At 34.9% G+C, this 25,727-nt stretch overlaps 1 protein-coding gene across 5 annotated transcripts in view; it reads left to right on the forward strand.

The window, feature by feature from the left end:
• The window catches only part of LOC150078261 (G protein-coupled receptor kinase 2-like), a 527,814-nt gene that overhangs the window by 271,838 nt on the left and 230,249 nt on the right, over positions 1–25,727 (forward strand). For 4 of the 5 annotated variants that reach the window (XM_090385326.1, XM_090385325.1, XM_090385328.1 and 1 more), the window contains exon 5: positions 18,675–18,772. In XM_090385326.1, coding sequence (XP_090241452.1) covers positions 18,675–18,772 — 98 coding nt within the window. The remainder of the gene's footprint in view (positions 1–18,674; positions 18,773–25,727) is intronic. The other variant, XM_090385329.1, reaches the window with a different exon arrangement.

Below are 25,727 nucleotides of genomic sequence, written 5' to 3' on the forward strand. Positions count from 1 at the left end.
TCAACTGATGATGTTACCAACAGCAAATTCTAAATGGGAAGCATTGAAGGAAGTAATCTTGGAAGCTACTAGGCTTTTTGTCCCAACTAAGAAATACTGTTCAAGGTTGAGGCCTAAGTGGCAGATGAACTAATGAGACTCTTGGCAGGGAAGAAAAATGCATGGGATGCATATAAATTATCAGGAGACACAGAAGACTATGGTAGATATAAGCTAGTCTGTAATCAAGTCACAAAGGCAATTAGGCAAGCGAAGACAGATTATAAGAAATCTTTGGTAAAGAATGCAAAGAAAAACATCAAATACTTCTTTACTTATGTAAACTCTAGCAGGAAGGGGATGAATCAGATTGGTCCACTTGATATCGATGGTTCAATTGTTGATGAACCTGCTGAGGTAGCTGAATGAGTATTTTGCATCTACATTGACACATGAGGAAATCTGTAGGGAAGTAGAGGCCAGAAACTTATCAAATTCTAGCAAGGAGCTAAATGATTTTGTAATAACTGAGTGTAAAGTGGAGAAGAAATTGTTGAAATTGAACATAAAAAAGGCATCTGGGGGTATATGGGATCTATCCAGTTACATTAAAGGAGGCAGCAAAGGAAGTAAGTACACTCTTAACCATAATTTTGAAAGTTTCCTTGAACTCAGGGGAAGTCCCCATGGACTGGAGATGTGCAAATGTGTCCCCAATTCACAAAGGGGGATCAAAGAGTGACACAAGTAATTACAGATCTGTTAGTTTAACTTCTTTTCCAGGAAAAAATAATGGAGTCACTGATTAAAGAAGCACTGCAGGATCATCTAGACAAGACTGCAGTTATAGTTCCGGCAGCAATCTGACAAATTTGCTTGGATACTATGATGGGGTCACAAAGGAACTGGATGCAAAAACTAATTTTGATATCGTATACTTGGATTTTAGAAAAGCTTTTGATACTGTTGCACATAGAAGACTACTGTACAAACTTGAGCAGTATGGCAGTAAGGGCAAGTTGCTGCAATAGATAAGGGGATGGTTGAGTGGAAGAAGACAGAGAGTGGTAATCAGTGGACACTGCTCTTTTTTGACTAATGTTATTAGTGGAGTCCCCTAGGGTTCAGTATTGCGTGTCTTGCCAATGATATACAGAAATTTTGCTAGCAGTGTGATTGTCCCTTAGTATAAGGCAATGGTCTGGCAATGCCTGGAGTACAGGTCTTGAGGCCTCATTTTGGGATCGATGTAGAGCTTCTGGAACAAGTACAGAGAAGGGAAACGAGATTAGTGAGTGGAACATAGGCTGCTACCAAGATAGACTTAAGTCCTGCAAATTTCAATGTGTGGAGACCTGAATCAGATCACCTGCGAGGTGATCTGATTGAGGTATATAAGGCCTTGAATGGTTTGAGTAAGCTCAATGCTGATGGAATTCATCCTCTTGCTCATATTACTCACCTGAGGGGATATAAATTCAAATTGAGGAAAGGCAGTCGTAGAATAGATGCGTGGAAATTTCCCTTTAGCCAGCAGCTGGTTTATAGTTGGAACAAACTTCCATCTGTTGTAATGGAGGTTGAAAACTTAAGTAAGTTCAAGGCAGAAGCATTGGAGTGAATGGCTATGGGAAGGTTTTTTTTTTTTGTCTGATGCTATATAAGCTTGCTTTCTTGCATCTTATGCCTCTACTAATGCCTCTCAGATGTATAAATTGTCTTTTTTACTCCATTTGATCCTTTTCTGTCTCCATGTGAAATATGTGAAATAACACTATGAGAAAGTTTCGGTCTGTTTTTTTTATTTATTTATTTTTTAAAATTTTGCAAATTTATACTTATTTTTGTTAAAGAATCATATGTTACATGTGTTGTGGTAGTCAACATTGTGAAATAAAAATACAAAATATCAGTATTTTTCTCTGTTATTGGAGTAAGTTAATAGTACTTGTGTAAAGCTAATTAACAGTGTCTTTCTGTAAGATTCCAAAGAAATACAACATAAAATTTCAAAAGACATATACTCAAGATTTTCCATGTATTGTAAAATCTGAAAAAAGTTATACATTTTTCTTGTGTATTGTATGTAGATGTCATATTTCAATTTAAAGTGGTGGGGGCATGATGTATCCAGACATTTGCAAACAAATAAACATAAGGATAACATGCAGTGCATAGAAATAAATGCAAAAATAGATGTTGCATTTCATGGTGATGTCCTATGTGCTGAATGTTTATATGCATCTTTTGTCATAAATCGTCGTCATCTTCTGAGTTGTGCTGATCATGCAGGCATGTTGTTCGAAAAATATTTTCCAATACTGAAATGGAAAAAAAATATAGTTCTAGAAGAAATAAAATCAACAGGCATTGTTAGTGAAATCAAAGGTAGTGATGGCTGTGAAAAATGGAGCATTTTCAGTTGCAACAGATGGCAGTAATCAGTGATTCCAAGCCATATCCCATTGTGGTAAACTTTTGTAATAATAAAAAAAAAAAAAAATTCAAATCAAAAGATGCTTGAGCTCAGTGCCAATCATTGGAAGTTGACTGTACAGGTTAAAAGACTGGACATCTGAATATGGCACAGTATGTCTGCCAGGGGCAAAGGTTGATGACATTGTAGAGCAGAGATCATTTTTTAGGGCACAAAAGGCAATATCGCTGTTCATGTTGGCACTAATGATGTTAAGAGTAGATCTGTGGACTTACAGATCTACTCTTAACATCATTACTACTTATTCGTGAGTTAGGGGTAAATTTGAAAGTGTCTACAATTCTGCCCAGACATGATAGGAGAGAGTATATGATGAGAGCCATGTCAATCAGTTCAACTCTAGAGAGATTATCACATGGGGTAGAATTTTTTTCAGCATGGTCTGTGCTTGTTAACAGGAGAGACTGCTTCTACAGGGATGGGGTACACTTAAATAGAAAGGTTGCAAGGATATATGCTGATGCTATCAAGGCAGTGTAAGGTGGGTCAGAAAACTGTTAGCTTGGGGGGTTCACAGACTAAAAGATCAACAGTGCTGCAGGCAGAGGCAAAAGTGATTCTTACACTGCTCCTATTAGAATGAGCAGTAGCCTGGAAAGCAAAGTGCTGGGGATTTCAAGAACTGCTGGGAGTCATCACGTGGAACAAGTAAATACATGGGCCGTGTTAGCGTAATTTAGATTAAGAACAGATTGAAATACTTTAAGGGCTTTAGCCTCAGGCTGCAAGAGATTTTGACAACTTTTAGTTGTCTAAATCTCTCGCAGCCTGAGGCTAAAGCCCTTAACATATTTCAGTCTTAATTTATATTATACACCAACAGGCATTTCTCATATTGTGGAGTTATTCTTCGTAACTGTTTTGTTATCATTGCATCACTAGGGTACCTATCCACCCACAGAAGAAGGGCCAAATAGCCCCCCTGAAACAGTGCCATCTAGGTGGTGGTATCTGCTGAGAATAAGTAAAAAGAGACTTCTCCTTTGGTGAAGCGTTACTTATTCGAAGTAGTGCAGTATCATGGCAACTTGTTGTGAAGGTATTCACAATATGAGATATAACTTAAACGATGCAACCTTTGCATATTTTTGCTAATTCAGAGTTTAGCTGTGTACTAATATGATGCGTTTTCACTAATTTATACGTACATTAAGAACATATGTATGTATACTTGCACTTACACCAATGATGCTAGGAGTGTAGTAAATAAATTTCATGAATTTGAAGTGCTGGTGCCTCTGTAGCCAGGTGGGCAGGAGCAGTAGTGCATAGCCCACGCTTCTTGATTAGACTGGGGTTCGAGCTCATGACCACCAAGTACGGAGGATGCGGAAAGGTCAGGGAATGACCACCGCATATCCCCGGAGCAATATGGCCTTAGTTGCTAATGCTCCTAAAAACCAAATAACAAACAACAATAAACATGACATCAAAGGTGGATATTGTTGAGATATCAGAGACATGATGTCACACAGATATAAAGAATGCAGAATTGGAATTTTTGGAGTACAATATGTACAGAAAGGATAGGAAGAAAGGAAGGAAGGAAGGGTGGGTTATGCTGTTAGTTAAGAAACAAAATCTAAGGCAGTGCATCCAGTTAACATGGGTGGAAAGTGTAGTTTTAAGTCTGTTTGATGTGACATAAGTACTGGGAAAACCAAGTTGAGAGTAGCAGTGTGTTATTGGCCTAATGACACTGACAATTACAACAAAGAGCTGTACAGAAAAATAGAGTGGGCCAGTAAGTCAAAATGTCTTAAAATGGGGGATTTTAACTTCCCAGATATTACTGAAACTTGTGAGTTGGTCCTTTGCACACTAGCAAGATTTTTTCTGGATTTATTAGATGATTGTTTTCAACAGCAACATGTTCAAGAGGTTTCGAGAGGTAACAATAGGGGATAATACTCTTCATCGCATTATCAGCAGTGGTTCTTCATTTGTTAAGAATCTGCAGATAAAGGACCACTTGGTGGCAGTGATCACAGTGTGCTGATGTGTAATTTACTTAAAGATATAACTACCATCAGGGGTAAAAGGAAGGAATTTTTGCTTTCATAAAGGTCACTACAGTTGTCTCTGACACTTTTAAAATACTGTACAGTGGGACCTACTGATAATGTTGCCATCAGGAAAATCTAAATGGGAATCATTCAAGGAATTAATCTTGGAAGTTACTAGGATTTTCATACCAATGATGCAATACTGTTCAAGCCTACATGGACGTCAGATGAACTAATGAGACTCGTAGCAGAGAAGAAAAATTCATTGGATGCATATAAATTATCAGGCGATACAGAAGCCTATAGTAGATATAAGGTAATCTGTAATCAAGTCATGAAGGAGGTTAAGCAAGCAAATGCAGATTATGAGAAATCTTTGCAAAGGATGCAAAGAAAAATGGCAAAAACATCTTTACTTATGTAAACTGTAAAAGGAAGAGTATGAATCAGATTGGTCCATTTGATATCAATGGTTTGACTGTTGATGCTGCTCAGCTAGCTGACAAACTGCATGAGTATTTTGCATCTGCATTCACATGTGAGGAATTCTTTGGGGAAGTAGAGGCCAGAAGTTTATCGAACTCTGATAGGGGCCTAAACGATTTTATAATAACTGAGAGCAAAGTGGAGGAGGAATTGTTGAAGTTAAACTTAAGAAAGGTACCTGGGGTGGATGGGATCTATCCGTTATATTAAAGGAAACAACAAAGGAAGTAAGCAAACCTTTAGCCATAATTATTAGAGAAACCTTGAATTTAGGGGATGTACCAATGGATTGGAGATGTGCAAATCTAACCCCAATTCTCAAAGGAGGATCAAAGGGTGACATGAGTATTTACAGACCTGTTAGTTTAACTTCTGTTCCTGGGAATATAATGCAGTCACTGGTTCAAGAAGCATTGCAGGATTGTCTAGACATGACTGCAGTTATAGTTCAGACCCAGCATGGGTTTGTTAAGTCTTGTGTGACCAATTTAATTAGATACTATGATGTGGTCACAAAGGAACTGGGTGCAAAAAATAATTTTGATATCATATACTTGGATTTCAGGAAAGCTTTGATAGCATTGCATATGGAAGACTGCTGTACAAATTGGAGGAGTATAGCGTTAAACGCAAGTTGCTGCTATGGATAAAGGAATGGTCAAGTGGGAGAAGACAGAGAGTGGTAATCAATGGACACTGCTCTTTATGGATTAATCAGTGTTGAGAGTATTTGCATTCTTGATAATTTTGAATGGAAAATGGTGTACTGGTGTCCACAGTGTGTTGTTGATGAGGATTAAAGTTAATTAGGATGATTTTAATTCTAACTGGTCTGTGAGGAATTTTCTTTCCAACCTACAGGAGTTCACAGTTCCAGGTAATCTATGTCTGAATTGTAAAGTTTAGCAAGAGGAACTAAATTTTTATTTATAATGTTAAATTCTCTACAGTTAAAGCATTTAACATTGATTGTACTGGTTGTCACTGATTCATTGTTGAATTTAAAGAATGCCCACCATAAAAACCAGTATTCAAGAAAATAAGTATATTTGGTTACATAGAGCAACACCAAACTAGATGGGGGGGGGGCTTATAAAATTTTGTGTTTAAGCATTTTGCCAAAGTATTTAATGATTAAATTAGAGTGACGAACATGTTGCAACTCTTATATAGAGCTAAAATTGCTTGAGTGAATTTATTGGCCAAATAGTTCCAGTGGTGAGCAAAAGTAAATTTAAGAGTCATAAACACTTCTAAATCTTTGTGATAAGAAGTTATGAGAATCATATTGGAAGAGGTTTATAGGTGGTGCTGAGAAGGGGTAATTGAGTGATTATATAAGATAGAAGGAGAATTCTTTGAGTATACTATAACAAAACTTTTGAGATTGTTTAGATGCAAAAGGAGAATGAAAAGTTCTAATATTTGACATCATCTGTATTGGAAAGGTTGTTTGTATGAGTCTGAAGAAAATGTTGCATTAAGGCTGAAAAAAGGAGTAGGGGGAAAAAAAAAAAGGAGTAGCAGATAACATCTCACCTTGTGAAATACTTAATGCTTAATGTTAACTTTTAAGTAACTGAATGCAAGTGAATGTTTCTTGCCATCATTCCTTGTTCCTGTTTCTTCAGTAATGTATAAGCTCTACTGATGGCAGTTTATCAGAATACTTTAATAGAAACACATATGGTTTTTTGTACATCTGTAACATGAGTAAACCTTTTGGTAAATTCCTCTCGCATTAAATTTTTTTGGTTAATTTGTTTTTTGGGTTAATGTAGAGCAAGTGTTTCCCTTATTATACAAATATTAATGAGAAAGCAATGCATACTCTTGCTGTTCTTGTTTTGAGGAATGCCTGCTGCATAATGCTGGCTTTTGAATTTGCTGATGAGTGGATGTTTGCACCATAACTATTACCCTTTAGATAGTGCCAGAGCCATGTGGTGTTAAATCTGTTCACTGTTTAGTTATATATATACAGTGTGTGTGTGTGTGTACACATTCAGTGATCACTAAATTGTAACCAACCCATCCATAATGGACTATGTTGCATGGATTCTCAATGGGGGGTGATATCACCCCCAAGAGGGCGAAAATTGTTTTCTGTGGGGCGAAAAATCATAAATATTACAATGGTTTGTGGCCCTGTAAAGTTTAACACAACCGACGACATCTTATTCCTTACTATTTAATTTCTTTCATTGGGTTTTCTTTTCCCTTGAGACAACTGATTTTTAACATATAGGTATATATTAGGAGTGAGTGAGAAATTTTGATAAAAGGAAGATAGTGGGCATGATTTAATTCAACCACCTTTGCTTTACATAGGTAGTTACCTCTTTGAGTAAATCACACTTCAGCACACTGTGACCACTGCCACCTAGTGGTTCCTTTTTCAGCAGATTCTTAATACATGAAGAATCACTACTGATAATCAGATCAAGAGTATTACTCCCTCTAGTTGCCTCCTGAACATGCTGTTGTAGAAAACAATCGTCCAATAAATCCACAAAAGCCTTGCTAGTGTGCGAGTGACGAACAAAAAAATTCCAGTCAATCTCTGGGAAATTAAAATCCTCCATTATAGGACACAATAGTGTTTTATAATGGGGGATTAACTTATAATGTGCACGGGCAGTCCAATACTGCAGGATCACAGTGGTGAACCCCAACCCAGCCCCAGAAATATCAAAACCCCCATGCAACCTTTAGTGTGTTTAAGACATTTTGTCTTAAACACAAATTTGAAATACGGTAGAAATACTATTAAAATGAGATAAAAGTACGACAAAACTATGAATTTAAAATGCACTAAAAATTCCTACCTTAAGAGGACTACAAGTGTCATGTTCACAGAGTGGAATGAAACTAACTGAATCTTATAAATAGGCGATTAGTCTTTGGTAAGCATGCGTTCGAAAGACCACGAATCAGATAAGAGAAATGGACGTTGAATGTTAATAGAGTTTTTTGTAATTTCATTTCTAAAGTTTCGGCAATAAATAATTTAGTATAATTATGTTGAATATTTAAAATTTTGCCTTCATTAAACAGGAAAGTGTGGTTTTTATGTATTGCATGGAATGCTAGTTCCAATGCATTCGCTTGTGATGCACAGACTGATGCTTCATGTTGCTTAACCCTCAAGTTTAAAATACATCTGGTAGATCCAACGTAAGAAGAATCACAATCCTTACATGAAATGTGGTAGACAAGGTCATGTGTTTGTTCGGAAGTCGATAGTACTGTGTGATTTTTTAGTGTTGCTTATAATTTACAGCCTGATTTTGCTACTGTTTTCATTTCTGTACCTCTAAAGAGGTTGTTAATTTGTCTATACCAGTGTTCACCATATGGCATTGAAATAAAATATTTTTTATTAATCAGTAATTATGTTTGTTAGTGATTATTTTGTCTTTAGCTTCTAATTTAATGCTATTGATAGAGGTAATCAGGTATCCTCCATTTAAGAACCTATTCGTCAATTCTTCTATTTCTATCTGTAGGGCAAGTTGTGTGGAAGAGTATTTGAATGCATTTAGGAACTGATTTAACATGAGCGACCTTTTTTTTATGAGTATGGGTGGTAGCTACTATAGTGTAGGAACTCCCCCGTATTTGTGGGCTTATGATAAATACTGAAATTAATATTTTCACCCTCCCTCTTAAGTGTAAGGTTTAAAAAAATTATGGACTTTGTTTCTTCTTATTCTTTCTCCAGTGTAAATTTTAACCTAATGTGTATATTATTAAAAGTTTGCAAAACTTCGTTTGTAGTGTCATTATCCATTATAATGAGGATGTCGTCGAGGTATCTTCCATAATATGTAATTTTTGGTAAAAACTGTTTAAATGTATATTTTCTAATCTATTTAAATACAACTCCGATATTAGGCTACTCAAGTTTAAACCCATAAGCAAACCGAAAATCTGTCTATAATTCTTACTTGGAAATAAAATATAATTAGCCTCAACCAGTAACTTAATTAGCTGAAATATCTCTTTTTTTTTTTTTTTTTTTTGTGGGAAACTTCGTACTGTTAATGCTAATAGTGTTATTGTTTAATAAATCCCAACTTACATCCAGTGCATATATTACATTAACATTAGTGTATAATGAAACTACATCAAGGTAAGCCGGGTGGGTAAAGTGCCTGCCTGGCAACCCAAAGGTCGCGGGTTCGATTCCCTCCTAGGGCTTGGATCAAAGTACTGCAAAAACCTTGGGAGGTGCATTATGGCCACAGAAGCCTATGTGCCAAAAAAAAAAAAAAAAAAAAAAAAACCATCAAGGTAAAATAATTTAACTCCTCCCCCAATTTTACAGTCACTTAAATTTGTATATAAGGTATCATAATTCTTTATATTATATTTTAATACCTGCCAAAAAGGTTTTATAATCAAATATAAATGTGTTGCCAAGGCCGAAAAAGAAGAATTTTTATATGATACTATAGGTTGAATATGGTGTCCAGATTTGTGTAGTTTTACTTATCCAAAGAGAATAGGTACATTATTTGTTCTAGCTTTTAGTTGCGCCATTGAAATGTAGTCCCTTTTACGATATGAAGTAAGTATTTTTTTTGTATTGATTGACCTCATTATCAAACACGGAAGAGTCTACCTCCTTGGTATGGGGAACTATCTGATATAATTACCTGTAATTTTTTATTATAATCCTTTTTATTTAAAATTACTACAGTGTCCCCCTTATCAGCTTTGTGAATTACAATATCCTTATTTTCCCTTAATTCCCGTAAAGCGGTAGCTGACGAATAGGTTCCTAAATAGAGTATACCTGATTACCTCTATCAGTAGCATTTAATTAGAAGCTAAAGACAAAATAATCAATAACAAACATGACGGGATTAATATGGTGAACACTGGTATAGACAAGTTAACAACCTCTTTAGAGGTACAGAAATGAAAATAGTAGCAAAACCGGGCCGTAAATTATACGTAACACTAAAAAATCACACGGTACTATCGACTTTCAAACAAACACATGACCTTGTCTACCACATTTCATGTAAGGATTGTGATTCTTCTTAAATTGGATCTACCAATGTATTTTAAACTCAAGGGTTAAGCAACATGAAGCATCAGTCTGTGCGAATGCATCAGAACTAGCATTCCATGCGATAAATGAAACCACACATTCCTGTTTAATGAAGGCAAAATTTTAAATATTCAGTATAATTATACTAAATTATTAATTGCCGAAACTTTAGAAATGAAATTACAAAAAAACTCTATTAACATTCGACGCCCATTTCTCTTATCTGATTCGTGGTCTTTCGAACGCATGCTTACGAAAGACTAATCCCCTATTTATAAGATTCCGAACACACACGGTTTGTTAGTTTCATTCTACCCTGTGAATATGACATTTGTTGAAAAGTTTTAGTCCGCTCAAGGGAGGAATTTTTAGTGCATTTTAAATTCATTGTTTTGTCGTACTTTTATCTCATTTTAATAGTATTTCTTCCGTATTTCAAATTCGTGTTTAAGACAAAATGTCTTCCTTCATTAAAGGTTGTATGGGGGTTTTGATATTTCTGGGGCTGGGTTGGGGTTCACCACTGTGATCCTGGAGTATTGGACTGCCCATGTGTCAACAGTGAGGAACACATTATGAGTTTTAAATTGTTTTCAAATATGTAATCTGGTTTTAACGTATCATTTCGTAATTTATTCGCATAAGGAGAATTGGTAAAGAAGAAATCCTACTGACTGAATAAAAGGCGACTCCTTGTTTATTTCTAAAATAGTAATAGTTTTGAAAATGAAGCTATGAAACCATCAAGACTTTTAGATCACTTAAAAAGGAAACATCCCAATAAAGTTGGTAAACATATTGAATATTTTAAAAATTTAAAACAGAATTTTGAGCAACGTAACACTGTTACTTCCTTGTTTAAGAAGAACACAAACTAATGACGATGGAATGATTGCATCTTATAAAATTGTAGAAATCATTGCAAAAACTGGTAGTGCTCACACAGTTTCTGAGACTTCTGTATGATCCGCATTAGAGACTGTAAGTTCAGTGGTGATACATCAAAATTATTTCTGTATTTTAAAAGCATTGCCATTGAGAAATGATTCAATTTGAAGACTAATCGATGAGATGTCTGTTAACATTGAAGAGCATCTAATTGACAAACTAAAAATGAGAAAATTTTTTATTCAGATTGATGAATCCACAGTTACTGACAAGTAAGGCTCTTCTAATGGCATACATTTGTTATTTTGATGATGATTGTAAATTGCAAGAAGAGATGTTTGTAAAATTTATAATTTATAGAAACTGACTGTATTGGAGCATCCATTTTTGCTGTTGTAAAACATGGTTTGATGAAAAACAAGCACCCTTGGAAAATTTGATATCCTGTGCCACTGATGGTGGTAACTCCATGGCTGGAAGACATAAAGGTTTTATAGCCCACATAAAGGAAGTATGTCCCGAAGTTCTTGCAATGTGCTGCATTCTGCACTGACATCATCTGGTTGAAAAAAATATTAGTCCAGTTCTTTGTCAATCTCTCAGTATAGTTATTTAAACTATCAATAAAGTCACATAGCAAATATGATTTCCTTTTCAGAAAATTTTGTTTTGCTAATGAAGAATAGTATGTGAGGCTTCTTTTACATACAGAAGTCAAATGGCTTTCTAAAGGAAACTGTCTAATAAGATTTGTAAATTTTTTTTATATGATAATTAGTTTTTTAGAAAGCGAAGGAGACACAGATTTAGCAAAGGAGATCAGCAAACACAAAAACAACATGTATTATATGGCTTGGATTTTTTGCAAATTTAATGAAGTATCACTTCAGCTTAAAGGGAAATTAATTACAGTGATAGAGTACAAATGTGTATTAAAAGCATTTACTGAAAAACTGGAAATATTTGAAAGAAATTTAATGAGAAAACAATTTCATGGTATGTAAGAGTAAGCTGATATCAATGAATCTCTCATTGAGTGCATTTTTAAGAATTATTCAGATCATTTGTGTTAGTTAAAAGGTGAAATGAAAAATAGATTTTCAGATTAATTTTCTTTTGAAGTGACGCCATGGATGTTAGATCCAATTGGATAGAATGCTGGATCTGCTAGTGCATTCAAGAACTCATTGAATTAAAATGTAATGAAGAATGCAAATATAAATTCAAAAAAGGTGGAATGGCTGACTTGTGGGGGATCAAAAACAACTAAACTTCTTTATCCAACCATATGGTTTGAAATGGCCAAAGTACTTAAATAACGGAAGAAACAGAATTGATATATGTTCAAGAGGAGACAGAATTAATCTTACTAACATCATACTGAACATTGAACTTTTAGCTAAGAAGCATCAGGCTCAGGGAGCTCATTGAATAAAAAGAGTAAGTACAGGTAACCCTTGTATAACATGGTCATGTTGTGTGAAGCTGTGTTATACAGAACTAAGAAAAAGTACAAAAAGGGGAGTTAAGTTCCAAAAGCTAACAAAAATACAAATATAATTAGCCTCAACCAGTAACTTAATTAGCTCAAATATCTCTTTTTTTTTTTTTGGGCAACTTCATACTGTTAATGTTGCCATTTCGTGTATCTTCTGCTCTCTTTAAAAAAATCAGTAATCTGGGTTGCTTTTGCTTGATAAATCTTTGTGAATTTCATCGTATGGAACTAAGCATTTTTTGAAGCTACCTTTTGAACTTTGGGCACCTTTCATTCAAGAATCTGCATTCAAAAAATAAGATTTAATTGCTTGGCTAACTTTATGCCCTTCCGTATGCATTTTAGCGTAAAATTTAGAATTTAGAATTTAGATCAGCTATCATCCTCTGAATTGATTTGGTTTTACCTCCGATACCATTTCCACCAAATTCATTTCGCCAGCCTCTTTTTCTAACAGTAATTCTTGAACATCTTCATAATCATATCTTTTTTTTAGAGCATTTGCTACTAAGGCCATGTTACTCTGCGTATATCGTCTATAAATCGCGTGTGTCCTGAGGTCAATTTTCTTTTTTGTTGGACGAAAAAACCATGCTGCTCAAGCCTGACTAACTCGACCATGTTGTGAAAGAGACCCAAAAATTCCTCCCATCATTAACAGGACTTGAACTCGGGTCTTTTCTACCTGGTGTGGGGAGGAGGAGGGCGATTCTGTCAACTGTGCTACCCACGAGGGCTTTTCACTAGTCATATCATCAAGCCCTTCCCCTCCTACCGATGTAGCAAGTTTTACTATCGCACTGATTCTGTTTTCTGCCAGTTTGACCATATTTCCTGAATGAGCTGACTCTGGCCATACATTTTTCCACACGCATTTAATGTTGAATCATAGCTTTATTGCTGAAAGAAGCGATAAAGCTATGATTCTGATACAGTCCTCAATTGAGAAATGTTTCCATGCCTCCCTTACTTCAATTTTTTCCAAAATCCATTGTAACAATTTTCTGATGTAATGAGTTTTAAAGGTGGATGTAATGCCTTGATCTAAAGGCTGAATGAAAGAAGTTGTATTAACCCAGTACAACTGTGGCGGTAGGATCTTAACTTCAACATTTGGATGACTTAAATCTTTTGGATGGTCTAGTGTGCTATCCAATAGTAATAAAACTTTGACATCTAGATTTTTCCAAAAGTTCAATAGCATAGAGAGTAACATGGAGATTTTCCAACAAAATAAAATTCCAAAAAAATAAAATAAAATTCCAAAAAGATAAAATAAAAAATAAAAAAATAATTTTTTTCGACTAGCGAGTCAACAGCGGGGATTCAAAAAGAGTGGAAATGTTGAACAATTACATCCAACATAATAGCAGGGTTTCCCCCGCACAAAAGCTCAAAAACATCCACTTATGTGAGGTTTACCGAAATTCTCTAACCGTCTTAGAGCGAAACCGTGTTATATAAGTAACGTGCTGTGTGAGGATTGTCGCAATTTATCAGTCGTGTTAGAGTGAAACTGTGTTGTTGAAGTACCGAGTTATACAGGGGTTGCCGGTATAAAGTATTTTCTTGTTTAAAAATTTCATGGTGGGTGATTAGGGGAAAAAAAAAAAAAGTCTAAAATCCCTTTAGGGGGAGATAATTAAAAAAAAGGTTGAGAAACACTGATTTATAGTGTGAAAAGCCGAACAGCTTCACATGCTAGAGGAGTGGTAATTTGCATCTGGTTGTGAAAGTCAAAGTGATAAACTAGTAGTTATGGGATATAGTAAAGATATAATGGAGTTTCAAAAGGGAATGATTGTGGGAGTTCATGTCTCATGTGCTTCCCTATTGGATATGGCGCATCTTGTTAGTTGCTCACTTCGCACTGTGGTTAAGGTGCACAAAGAATGGTATTGAATGGGCCAAATCACCTCCTGCCGACAGAACTTTAAAGGATTATGCAAGGTGGATGTTCACTGTGAGTGAAGGGTGCAGCACATTGTACAGGTTCAAGGGTAGGTCACTGTGTGACAGTTGACATGAGAATGCAAGAACAGTATCCGAAATGACAATGTGCTGCACTCTCAGACATAAGGGGCTTCACAGCAGATGACCCACGAGACAACCTCTCCTCACTGATTATCATTGTCGATGGAGAAAGCTGTGGTGTTAACAACACGCTGGTTGGACACTGGAGGACTGGAAATGTGTGTGCAGGTCAGATGTGTCCAAATACCTGACGCAACAAGCTGATGAGTATTTTCATGTGTGGTATAAGAAATACAAGTCCACAGACCCATTGTATGTGGTGCCCACTATCCAGGTGTATAGTAGTGATTGCTGAATATGGATAATGCTTTGCTGGCAAGAACTAGGATCCCCAGTGCATATGGACCAATGTTTCACTGGTGAGGTTTGCTAGTAACTCTTAGTCAACCATGTGCACCCTGGAACAGAAACAGGATTTTCCTAGACCAGTGTTTCTCAAATTGTGTTCTGCGAAAAATCGTAATTAATAATTAAAAAATAAAATAAATAAATTTTGCATATTTATAGCGTACACCACTTTTGTATCATTATAATATTTAACTTAAATTTTTTTTCGGTTATTAATATACTGGCATAGACTAATAATCAAGTAGACCGCTGAACACTTTATTTTGGTGGCCTTTGCATAGAGAAGTATGCGTAGAGGTAAGAAAAAGTAGCAATGTGATGACCTTATTCGTATGCAATTTAGCCTAGAGTACATGGGTTGAAGGAGATGAGGAAGCAAAACGATATCATAACTAAACTCACTTGTTTAAATTTTTTTTTGATAATTATTAGTATTTCGAAATATTATTATTAAAATATGTGACCATAGATTTGTGGTTGAAAAAAGGAACTTTAAAATGAGATGCAAAGTACTTCTAGTAGTGCAACTGTGGTCGATGAAAACAAACACAGTATTGTCATACTTCAAAGTGAGGATGAACAATCACAGCCTTTTGTTCCCAAAAATTCCGAAGTGAAAAAAAAAAAGGAACCAACTAATAAAACACCAAAACGAAAGTATAATGACAGTTATTTGAATTTCAGCTTTACATGTATTGGAAATAAAGATGCTTCTGATGCACAGTGCGTCATATGTAATAAAATGTTAGCAAACAATTCTTTGGCTCCCTCTAAACTTGTGTTTTGTGAGTGTTCTGTGAATATGTTGTGAGATGAAAAGTGTTCCGTGACTAAATTTTTGGGATACACTGCCCTTGACGATAATGCACCATGTTGTTGGGCTGGCACTGTGCTTAGGCAATTTTTGGAATACAGTTAAGATATTTTTATTGGCCTCCAGATTTGCCGAATTCGAATCCAATTTGAATATCTGTGGGATGTTTTGGAACAGGAAGTGAGGTGTATGGACATGCAGCTGTCATCTATTCCGACACTGTGGAAAGCCTTCCAGACAGCATGGCTGCTGATCTTTAAAGATGTCTTCAGATGTCTAGTGCAGTCAGTGCCTAGGCAAATAGCAGCGGTTATTTGTGTGAATGCCCCAACACAGTATTAGGTAAGTGGTCACTATTCAGTGATCACTGAGTGTATATTGCAATGGATATAGTTACTGCCCTAGCCAGCATTAGCAAATCCATTGCTTTCCATTCAGAAATGTACAGTCGATTTGCTGTATATATTATATATGCGCCTCCGTAGCCAGGTGGGAAGGAGCAGCAGTGCATAGCATGCGCTTCTTGATTAGACCGGGGTTCGAGCCCGTCACCACCAAATACGGAGGATGCAGAAAGGTCAGGGAATGACCACCGCATATCCCGGAGCAATATGGCCTTAGTTGCTAATGCTCCTAAAAACCAAATAACAACAATATTATATATATAGAATTTTATATAATTCTGTATATATATAATATATACAGAATCTCTCTATACATTAAAAAAGTTTTCCTCCTAGTGATATTTATTCGAGCCAATGGGAGAAGAGAGCGAGGCAATTGCGTCACTACAAATGCAATGCAATTAATTATTGACAACTACCTCCATAACTTTCACCAACCTTGTGTATGTGCTTTGCTGTCTAACATTTGATGTTCCATTGTAACGTTTTTTGTGTATTAATGAATATTGTATTTTGTAAATAGTTTAATCATTTGTAAATATTTTAGTTAAATATTTTAATCCTGCTCTTTCGGATGCAACAATATTCCTCATGTGTTATGGGAACCTGAAGCAAAAGGCCATTTCCTAAGTGAGCTATATGAACGCAGGTAAATAATTACATAGTGATATTTATTCGACCTTGAAAATACCGTGCACTACAAATGCACAGGTAAATAATTACATAGGTCATTTCCTGATTAGATGTCGATCACAGTGACATTGTTTTTTTGTCTGGGGGTCTCCCCCAACTCCGTATTTTTATTCTGTGTAGAATACAATACTCTGCATAAGGCCAGGGTGTGTGATTTGTGAAGGATAAATGTGGGTTGTGTTGTTCCTCTGGCCACTTAGCTTGGAGGGCTGTGGAGAGCCACTAAAAATCCCAGTTACCGTCACTGTCACAAGGAGGCGGGCCAGGACACATTAGAAGAGAAGAAAGCTCTGGAACCCTGGGGTAGCCTAGGCATCCAAGGAGAGCCCAAAAAAAAATAATAATTTTTATTGGAAAGGAGATAATAGTGAGATATGAAGAGGGTGGGATAAAAGGGGTAGAGAACAGAGGGGGCAGTGTTGAGACACTTGCCTGATTTAAAAGGGGAGACAGTAATGGAAGCCCTGGTACAGGACGCCCGTCCTGGTCCAGAGGGTGCGAGTTGAAATTGGGTGGTAGGGTGAGCCGCCAGGCAGAAGGGGGTGGGGGCCACAGAGGGTGGGGAATGCGATTGGGGGAAGGAGACTCAGCCACCCCAGGTGGTAGGAATAAAAGAATATAAGAAAGAGATTCCTATGGTGGAGTGTGTTTTATGCAGGTCTGTACCACACTTGCCAGGGGGTTATCCTAATGATCCCATTCCACTTCATGCCAGCTAGGAAAAGCTATAGCATAGTGTCAGCTTAGATAACCATGAGTGCCTGCATGGTCATCAGTCTGTCCAGTGAAGAGGCTAAGATAGAACATGCAATTAATAATAACTTTCATTCCCTGAACCTTCACACAATTTTACTTTTTATAGTTTTTTCTTACACTTTCTATTTTCTTTTATATATTAGATTAGATATTGATCAGTGCATTTCGACAGGTATGTCTTTTACGTAGAAAATATTTGACTTACTTCGTCATACCTCTACCTATTATGTAGAAAAGCGTGCACTGGGGTTGGCAAGGAAGGAGGGGTGCTGAGCTCCCTAGTATACATTAAACTTTTTTACAATAAATACTGTTTTAATGAAAATATCACTAACACAAAAATACTTTTAGGTTCCAGCTGATTTCCATTATTATTGATTCTTTGTTTAAGTCCTTGATTTTTGTTCTTAGGTGTTTTATAGACCTTCTTTGGTAAACAGATGTGTTCTTGTTTTGTAATTAGATAAACTTGTGAGATTGATTAATGTATAGGTTTAATATTTTGTATAGCATAGCATTATTTTGTATGCAGCAGTGAAAAAACTAGGTTTGCTAATTAATTAATCAATCTCACATTGTGGAGTTGCTTGAGTTTGAATTGCCTCAATATTGATAGTCTAAATAAAAAGCCCTGTTCCAAGGGAGAAGTGGTATATGTCTCCCTTGGAATAGGCCTTTTTATTTGGAGTAGTTCTATTGCTCTCATAGCATTGAGGCTTTTGTCTTAAATTTACTCAAGTGTTTAATAATTTTTTTTTATAGTAAACACTGTACTTTTTATGCAAATAATTTTTTCTTTTAAATTTATGGAAAAATCAGGAAAATTCAATTAGTAAACTAATACCATATTCATAATGAAGATATCCAAAATTACAAAGAAATAGCAAGAAATTGAGCTAAACAACAAATGTTTATATTACACAAAGTAATCCTTACCTGTCAAGCTAAAAGAAACAAGTAGTTCTATTTGAATTTGAAAATGTTTAAATCTGCAAATTGTTCATAATAAGAATAATTTTTTTTTTAGAAAGTCTCTTAATAACTGTAATTTATTACATCATTTACATACTCATTTAATTTACGTTTATTCATTACGATAATTTTTTTTACTAATATGATTATTTTTAGACACAATCTTTTTTTGTCTCTGGAAATAAATGTTCATTAAAGATAACATGTTTGTTGATATATTTCTTTTCTGTTTTCAAGTCCAGTGAGTATGTAGAGGTTGTAAATCAGGACTTAATAGAAAGATGGAAATCAAATCTTCACACAGCAAGTAAAGAACTATTTATGGAGTGTGCAAGGTACTGTGGATTGATGTAATAGCACTAAAATCAAGCTTTTTGTAAATTAATTTTTTTCTTTCTTAATACCTTGTTTTTTTTACACCTAAATATTCTCCATAATCAAGTTTTATCTTTCATAATCAACTGTGAACCTATAGTAATTTGGTAAAATTGTAATTTGCAAACTTTTTGACAAGGTAGTAGTCTGATATAATAATTAAAAAGCACATTTCCAGAGTGGGAACTAAAACTGTTTTAAAAAGTCACTGTTCTACGTTCTTCTTAAAGATATATTAACAATTTAAAATTTTTTAATTGTCAAATAATAAGAGAAGTTTACCTCAATATAGTATGCAGAACACTTTCGTATGATACTCTCCAGAAATTAAAATGGAAAAATCGAAAAACTTACATTAGAATAACAAATAGATTAAAAAATTAAAAATCAATTTAACACAATAAAACTTAATTTAACACAATTAAAAATAAGAAAATTAATTAAAAGAATTTAATGAAAAAAAACTGCAAAACGATTTTCCTTCCTGAAGCTGACAATGCTTTTCGACCGTATGTCGTCAGCTTCAGGAAGGAAAATCGTTTTGCAGTTTTTTTCGTTAAATTCTTTTAATTAATTTTCTTATTTTTAATTGTGTTAAATTGAGTTTTATTGTGTTAAATTGATTTTTAATTTTTTAATCTATTTGTTACTCTAATGTAAGTTTTTTCATTTCTTGAGAGTACTATATTGAGGTAAACTTCTCTTATTATTTTACAATTATTGATATCAACGTAGAATGTATTGAGCATCACAGTTCTGGTTCACGCTATCTAAAGAATTTTTTAATATACACCATACATCCTTATATTGTGGAAACTACTTCAACCTTTCAAGTATAGTTTTGGTAAATTTAAAAAATTGTGTATATTATCTTCAAATACGGAGAAAGGAAGTTGCCTACTGTTTTAATTACTGGTTCACAAAGAAATTAATTCTTCAGACAGTGGACAAATATCCAGATGCAGAGTGTATGAGAGAGTTCTCATTGGCCATTTGCCCTGGAAAAGCTGAAGCCTGTGCCAATCCTAATGTAGGGTTGGGGAGGGAGTATTCCATTGGATGGACTCCTCCATGCAACTGATGGAAATGATGAGATGGTTTCTGCAAGTTTCCAGATGTTTCTGTTAATTGAAAACAGGGTAGTCTTTTGTTAGTTGTGATTCTGGCTAACCTCCTCAGATTTGAGTGTTAGCACCTCTTGTGTGAGGACTTACCCTCTGTAGTGTTTTGCAGGTGGTCAGGAATAGACCTTTATGTGCTAAACCTGAGGTAGGTTAGGGTGGGGAGATGAACTGAAGCTCCTTGTTGGATGGACAATGTCATCTGCTACTACTGATGGAAGTAATAAGATAAGTGCAGGTCTTCAGATTAATTCTGTCATGTGGAACTAAGTTGTCTGTTCCTATCTGTGATGGTGCAGTTTGGCTATAGTAGCCTTTATACCATTAAATATCCATTCCAATTCCAATAACTTCTTCATTCCATTCCATTAATAACAACCCAGCTGTGATTCTGGCTCCAATCAACCTCTTCAGATTGGAGGGTTGGAATCTCTTGTGGAGGGCTCTCCTTGTCTGCTGTTGTAGGTAATAGTGTTCATATTTAGTATTAGTAATGGCCATATGGTGCAAGGAAACCTAAGGCTTATGCTGCACCACCCAAAAAAAAAAAAGTAATAAAATAATAATAAAATTAAATAAAATAAATAATTAATAAATAATAAAAGAAAAGGAAATATACAACCTGTGCATTTCCCACCTCCCATAGGTAACTATCCAGGTGACTTTTGAATTTCCCCAAACTATCAGCCACAACTACCCATGTAGGTAATTTATTCCAGTAATTTATAACTCACTGGCTAAAATAAAACTTTATTCCGGTAATTTATAACTCACTGGCTAAAATAAAACTTCCTGCAGTCTAGTCTATTCCTCAGGTGAGGAATAGTGGTTTATGGTTGAGCAGGGCCCCGACTTCCTCATTCTCTATCTCCCATTTCTGTTAAAGATATGCATTGGTCATATTGTATTCACTATGCCTATACAGGGTGTCTCAAAAATATTGGTACAAACATTTAGAGGAGGTAGGTAACATCTAAAGGAATGTGAATTGCATAGGAACCCATAACCGGAAACGTCAGATTTCAATTTGCACAATTTCTATATCTCTAAGAATAATAAATTGTATGAAAAAATCTAAATTAAAGAAATAATATTCAATAGTTTTTTCATACTTGTTTTAATGTTTTTAGGACAATAAGTACATTTTCTAATTTATATCCAGAAACTAAAATAATTCAAAAAAAAAAAAAAAAAAAAAAATATATATATATATATATATATATATATATATATACAAAATTATATGGAAATTTTATTAATTTTAGGAAAAAAAGCTTATTACAATAAAAATATATTCTTAAAAAGAGAACAACACATAAAACTAAATGTATTAATGTGACTCATGTGCTTGATGCGATTTACATAGTTCGTTTATATTTGGGTGTATTTTAGACAAACATACTCGCATTTCATGTTCATCCGATTTCAGTCTTTCCCTCTTTTTAGTTTTGATATTAACGAGCATAGAAAACCCGAGTTTGCACATGTAGAGGTAGAAAATTGTACCAAAACTTGAAGTGCTCTGGCTCATATGTTGGGATATTCTTTCTTAAATTAATATCCAAATGGATTCGAGTGAAATTTCTGAGTATTTTAATCGTAATGTACAGTCATTGCAAATTTGTATTAATTCCTCTTCTTCTTTAAGGCTTAACTCCATTTTATTAGATGTCAGTTCAACAAACAGATTTCTTATCCAGTCAAAACCGTTGCTAGATATATCAGGAAATAATGACAAATCTGTTCTAGTGATGATGACCTTTTGTAGCGACAGCCATGATGTAAGCTGATGCTAAATTTGACGTCGCGGCACCCACTTTGAGAACCACTGCTGTAGAGTGACATGATTGAGATCCCCTTCTCTGAGGGAGGAGGATAGTGGAATTCAGTGTTAGACATGATCCTACTATAAAATCTTGAGGATAGACTATCAAAGATGGATTTGGTAATGTTGGACTTCTTGTTGAGGTCTCCTGGACTGCGATTCCATAGGCCTCTGTAGGTTGACCTTTTGAGAGTTTTGGCCTATATCCTGGGATGGTGGGCTGAATGTGAGGGACTGATTTGGTTGCCAATTTCTTTTATGTAGGCTGTAGCATTGATGGTGTTTTCTTGAATTCTGACAAGCACATCAAGAAAGGGAATAGTGTTGTCAGTTTTCATTTCTGGAGTGAAAGTGACATTGGAATCTTTGTCATTTATGTCAGAGTTGAATTGTCCTAAGGTTCCCATACTATGATTCCAGAAGATCAGAATATTATCTATATACTAGATCTTCAGTTTAGAAGTGCAAGAGACTGGATGGGGTGATAGATTTAAATCTACCATGAAAAAGAATGTTCTCTTGGATGAGAGAAGCGTAATGTGACATGTTTGTGTTTTGAGTGAGTTTGGAATCCTGATAGATTTCCTGTCTGTGAGGGAAATGCTAAGAAACTTCAACTCTGTGTGAGAGGTCGACAAGTTTGGACATTGTGTGGAAGTCTGCCTGAGCCTAAAGATTAACAATTCAGTCTCACACTTTCATGTTGTATGAAAGATTTTGTTGCAGATTGAAAAAAAAAAAAAAAAAGCTATGGCAAAAGTATGGAACAGTAAAAGTATGAAAAAGTAGGATTACAAAACAGTTATAAATGTAAAGTGTGCATTGGCAAAAAAATGGTGGTCTTGATACAGTGAACTTAATGTTGATCTATTAATATATATATACAGTGGTACCTTGGATTACGAGTAACTTGGTATGCGAGTGTTTTGCAAGACGAGCAAAAATTTTTAATAAATTTTATCTTGATAAACGAGCGAAGTCTTGCAATATGAGTACAGTCAGTCCTCGTATAACACGTGTTTACACTACACGAATTCGATCATACACGATTTATAAATAGGGGAACAATATCTTATATAACACTAACCGAATTCGCTTATGCACAATTAGCCTTTGTGTTTACAAGAAATGGCAGTCGAACGCAGAATCACCCCAACCGAACGCAACCCGATAGGAATGAAGAGAAGATTTTGAAAATGTATTTATGGTTTTTTATATCAGTGAAGGGGAAACACATTTCACCATAATAACGTAAAAACCAACAATTCCAGCTATCGGTATAACCGCAAATGCAATTAGATCGAGTTTACTACCAGTTTATAACAGATTCCACTAGCAGGAACGCAACTGGAAATTGTTTTTATTGTTTTATGGTAGTAACCCCTAGAAATGTGCTTTAGTAAAATGTGAGGTGTTAATAGTGTATCTCTGCCTTTATGGTGTTGTTTATTCAGTTGCTACACGCGCGCAGCTTTGTTTATGTGTATCAAGCGTGCCTCCTCATTTTGTAATTGTACTTTATTCCCTAAAAAATGAGTAAAATACTTAAAAGGTGTGAAAAAGAAGCATCCTGGTGAATACACTGCAGATTCAGAGAGAAAAAGAAAAGCAATATCGATAAACAGAGGCGGACTGGGTCAAAAATTCTTACCCGGGAAAATTTATAGTGGCCTCATACTACGGTTTATGGCCAAAATCACACCGGCCTCCGGCCCACCGGGCTACACCGGTGCAGCTTTGTTTATGTGTATCAAGTGTGCCTCCTCGTTTTGTAATAGTGCGAGCGATGAATCTGATTTCCGTGAAATCCTCAAAAGGAGGCAAAAGCAAGTGTCATTGGAAAGATTCCTTGTTAAAGTCGCACAAAAAGAAAAAATCAACAGATAGCAGTGATTCCGTTAGAGACAGTGAAAGTCGTCCTACCCAATAATTAATAAATTAGATTGCTTTATGTATATTAAATTTAAATATTAAAAATATAAAAAGGTATGTATTTTGTATTAATCATTTTTACAGTATATGAATATTTTTGAGTTTTGGAACAAATCATCTGGGTTTCCATTATTTCTTATGAGGAAATTCGCTTTGATATACGAGTGCTTTGGATTACGAGCACGTTTCCGGAACGAATTATGCTCGCAAACCAAGGTACCACTGTATATATATATACAAGAATGTGTGCTTTGAACTAATTTATTACAAATTAATTAATGGTAAATTACATTTGATTGTAGTGAAGTGTATGGATAACATATTACTATGGTGAATTGTTAGAAATTTTCTGAAATTTTATTGGAATATTATAAAGAAATTAATTTTAAAAACTTTTTAAGAGGTGTATATCTGGCCAAAAGAAACAGTAATATGATGGACTGGCATGTTTAACGTTTGGAGAGGCAAAAAAGTGACACTTGTAAATGGTAAGGAAGGCAAATAATTAAATATGGACAATGATGCTAAATATGTTGGATAAAAAGCAGCATCCTGCTGAAAGGTTATAATTTAATACTTAAGTATGCTGGTATGATAAAGCTCATTCTCCAGTGAGAAGCCCTGGGAATGGTACAGGAGTGTATTACTAAAAAGAGAAGTGGTTAACTGGTGTGGAGTATGTGGTATCGGGAGTGGAAGAGGTATAGGCAGTGGTGGGATTCAAATAATTTAACAACCGGTTCACTGCCCTAATGACCGTTCTAAGTATAAAAAAACTATATACCGAAAGGTAGTTTATTATTTCATGCAGTTAATACTTAAATAAGAACAATAAAAGAGGTCCACAAAACTAGATTATGTTATCAGAAAGAGTTTTAAAATATTAATGAAAAAATATTAAATAATACTGACAAAAAAACAATAAAACTGTTATTTAAGGTATTTCCATATTGCTTCTTGATTGGCGTTCTCGTTTGCAATTTTCTTCACTTTTATCCGAGCATCATCGACTGAGTGATTTATCCTTAACCACTGTAGGAGTAGGATCCCATTCCTTTAGAGGTAGGCCAATTAGACTAATAGTCATTGTGTTTGATATATTAGAAACAGTTAGGTGACTTCTCTTTTCTGAACATATTATGTTCATCTTTGAAAAACCCCTTTCCGCTTCTGCTGAACTTACAGCAATTGTTTTGACAATATTTTTAACTCTTTGAACACTTTCAGGAATTGCATAATTCTGGGAATTTTTTGAAATGTTTTCCACGAAATCTCGATAATCATTAATATCAATTTGGTAATTAAAAATGTCATTAAATACGAGCAATTGTTCTTCAGCTGCTTTCCATGGAACTAGTATTTCTTCAATATTCCAGTAATCTGTCTCCAAAAAATTGAGAAATTGTAATTTATTCCTATCTTGAAATTGGCTACAACTTGCTTTTAAATGTTCACAATCCATTAGTCTTTTTTTTTTTTTTTCAAATTCGTTACGATGTTTTCTAAAAGTCTTTCCCGAGGAAGCCCGAGACAAATCGATGATTTTCTACAAATTTTATATTTTTGAAGGTTTCTGAAGTAATTAATTCATCAACTTTTTTTTCGTAAGGACACCTTTCCTTTCCAAGCATTTGAAATGCTTTAATAGATCTCATCACAAGTTTTTCAGCGTTTATTATGTTTATATTTCTTGCTTGCAGTGCATTTGAAAGAAGAGAAATTTCGTTTAAAATATCAATCATCAATGCCAAATCAGTTATAAAATATATATTCTCAAGACAGACAGCCATACCTAAGTACTTTTTATTTGAATAAAAATAGTGATGTAGCGCTGGATAAGCGCGCCACACAGCTAGGGTTGACCCTAAACTACAGGTAGCCCGTCTTGGTCCCAAAACTCTACCAATCTTTATAATTTCAATTCCAAGTTATTCGGATATTTTGGAAAGTTCAATTTGGTTCTTATTGGATTGATGAAAAATAGTATATATCTTATCAATAAATATTTTAAAATGATTTACTTGCTTTGTTTCCTTT

This window comes from Mastigoproctus giganteus, chromosome 11 (assembly GCF_048544385.1).
Source record: "Mastigoproctus giganteus isolate SK-2022 chromosome 11, ASM4854438v1, whole genome shotgun sequence".
NCBI lineage: Eukaryota > Metazoa > Arthropoda > Arachnida > Uropygi > Thelyphonidae > Mastigoproctus > Mastigoproctus giganteus.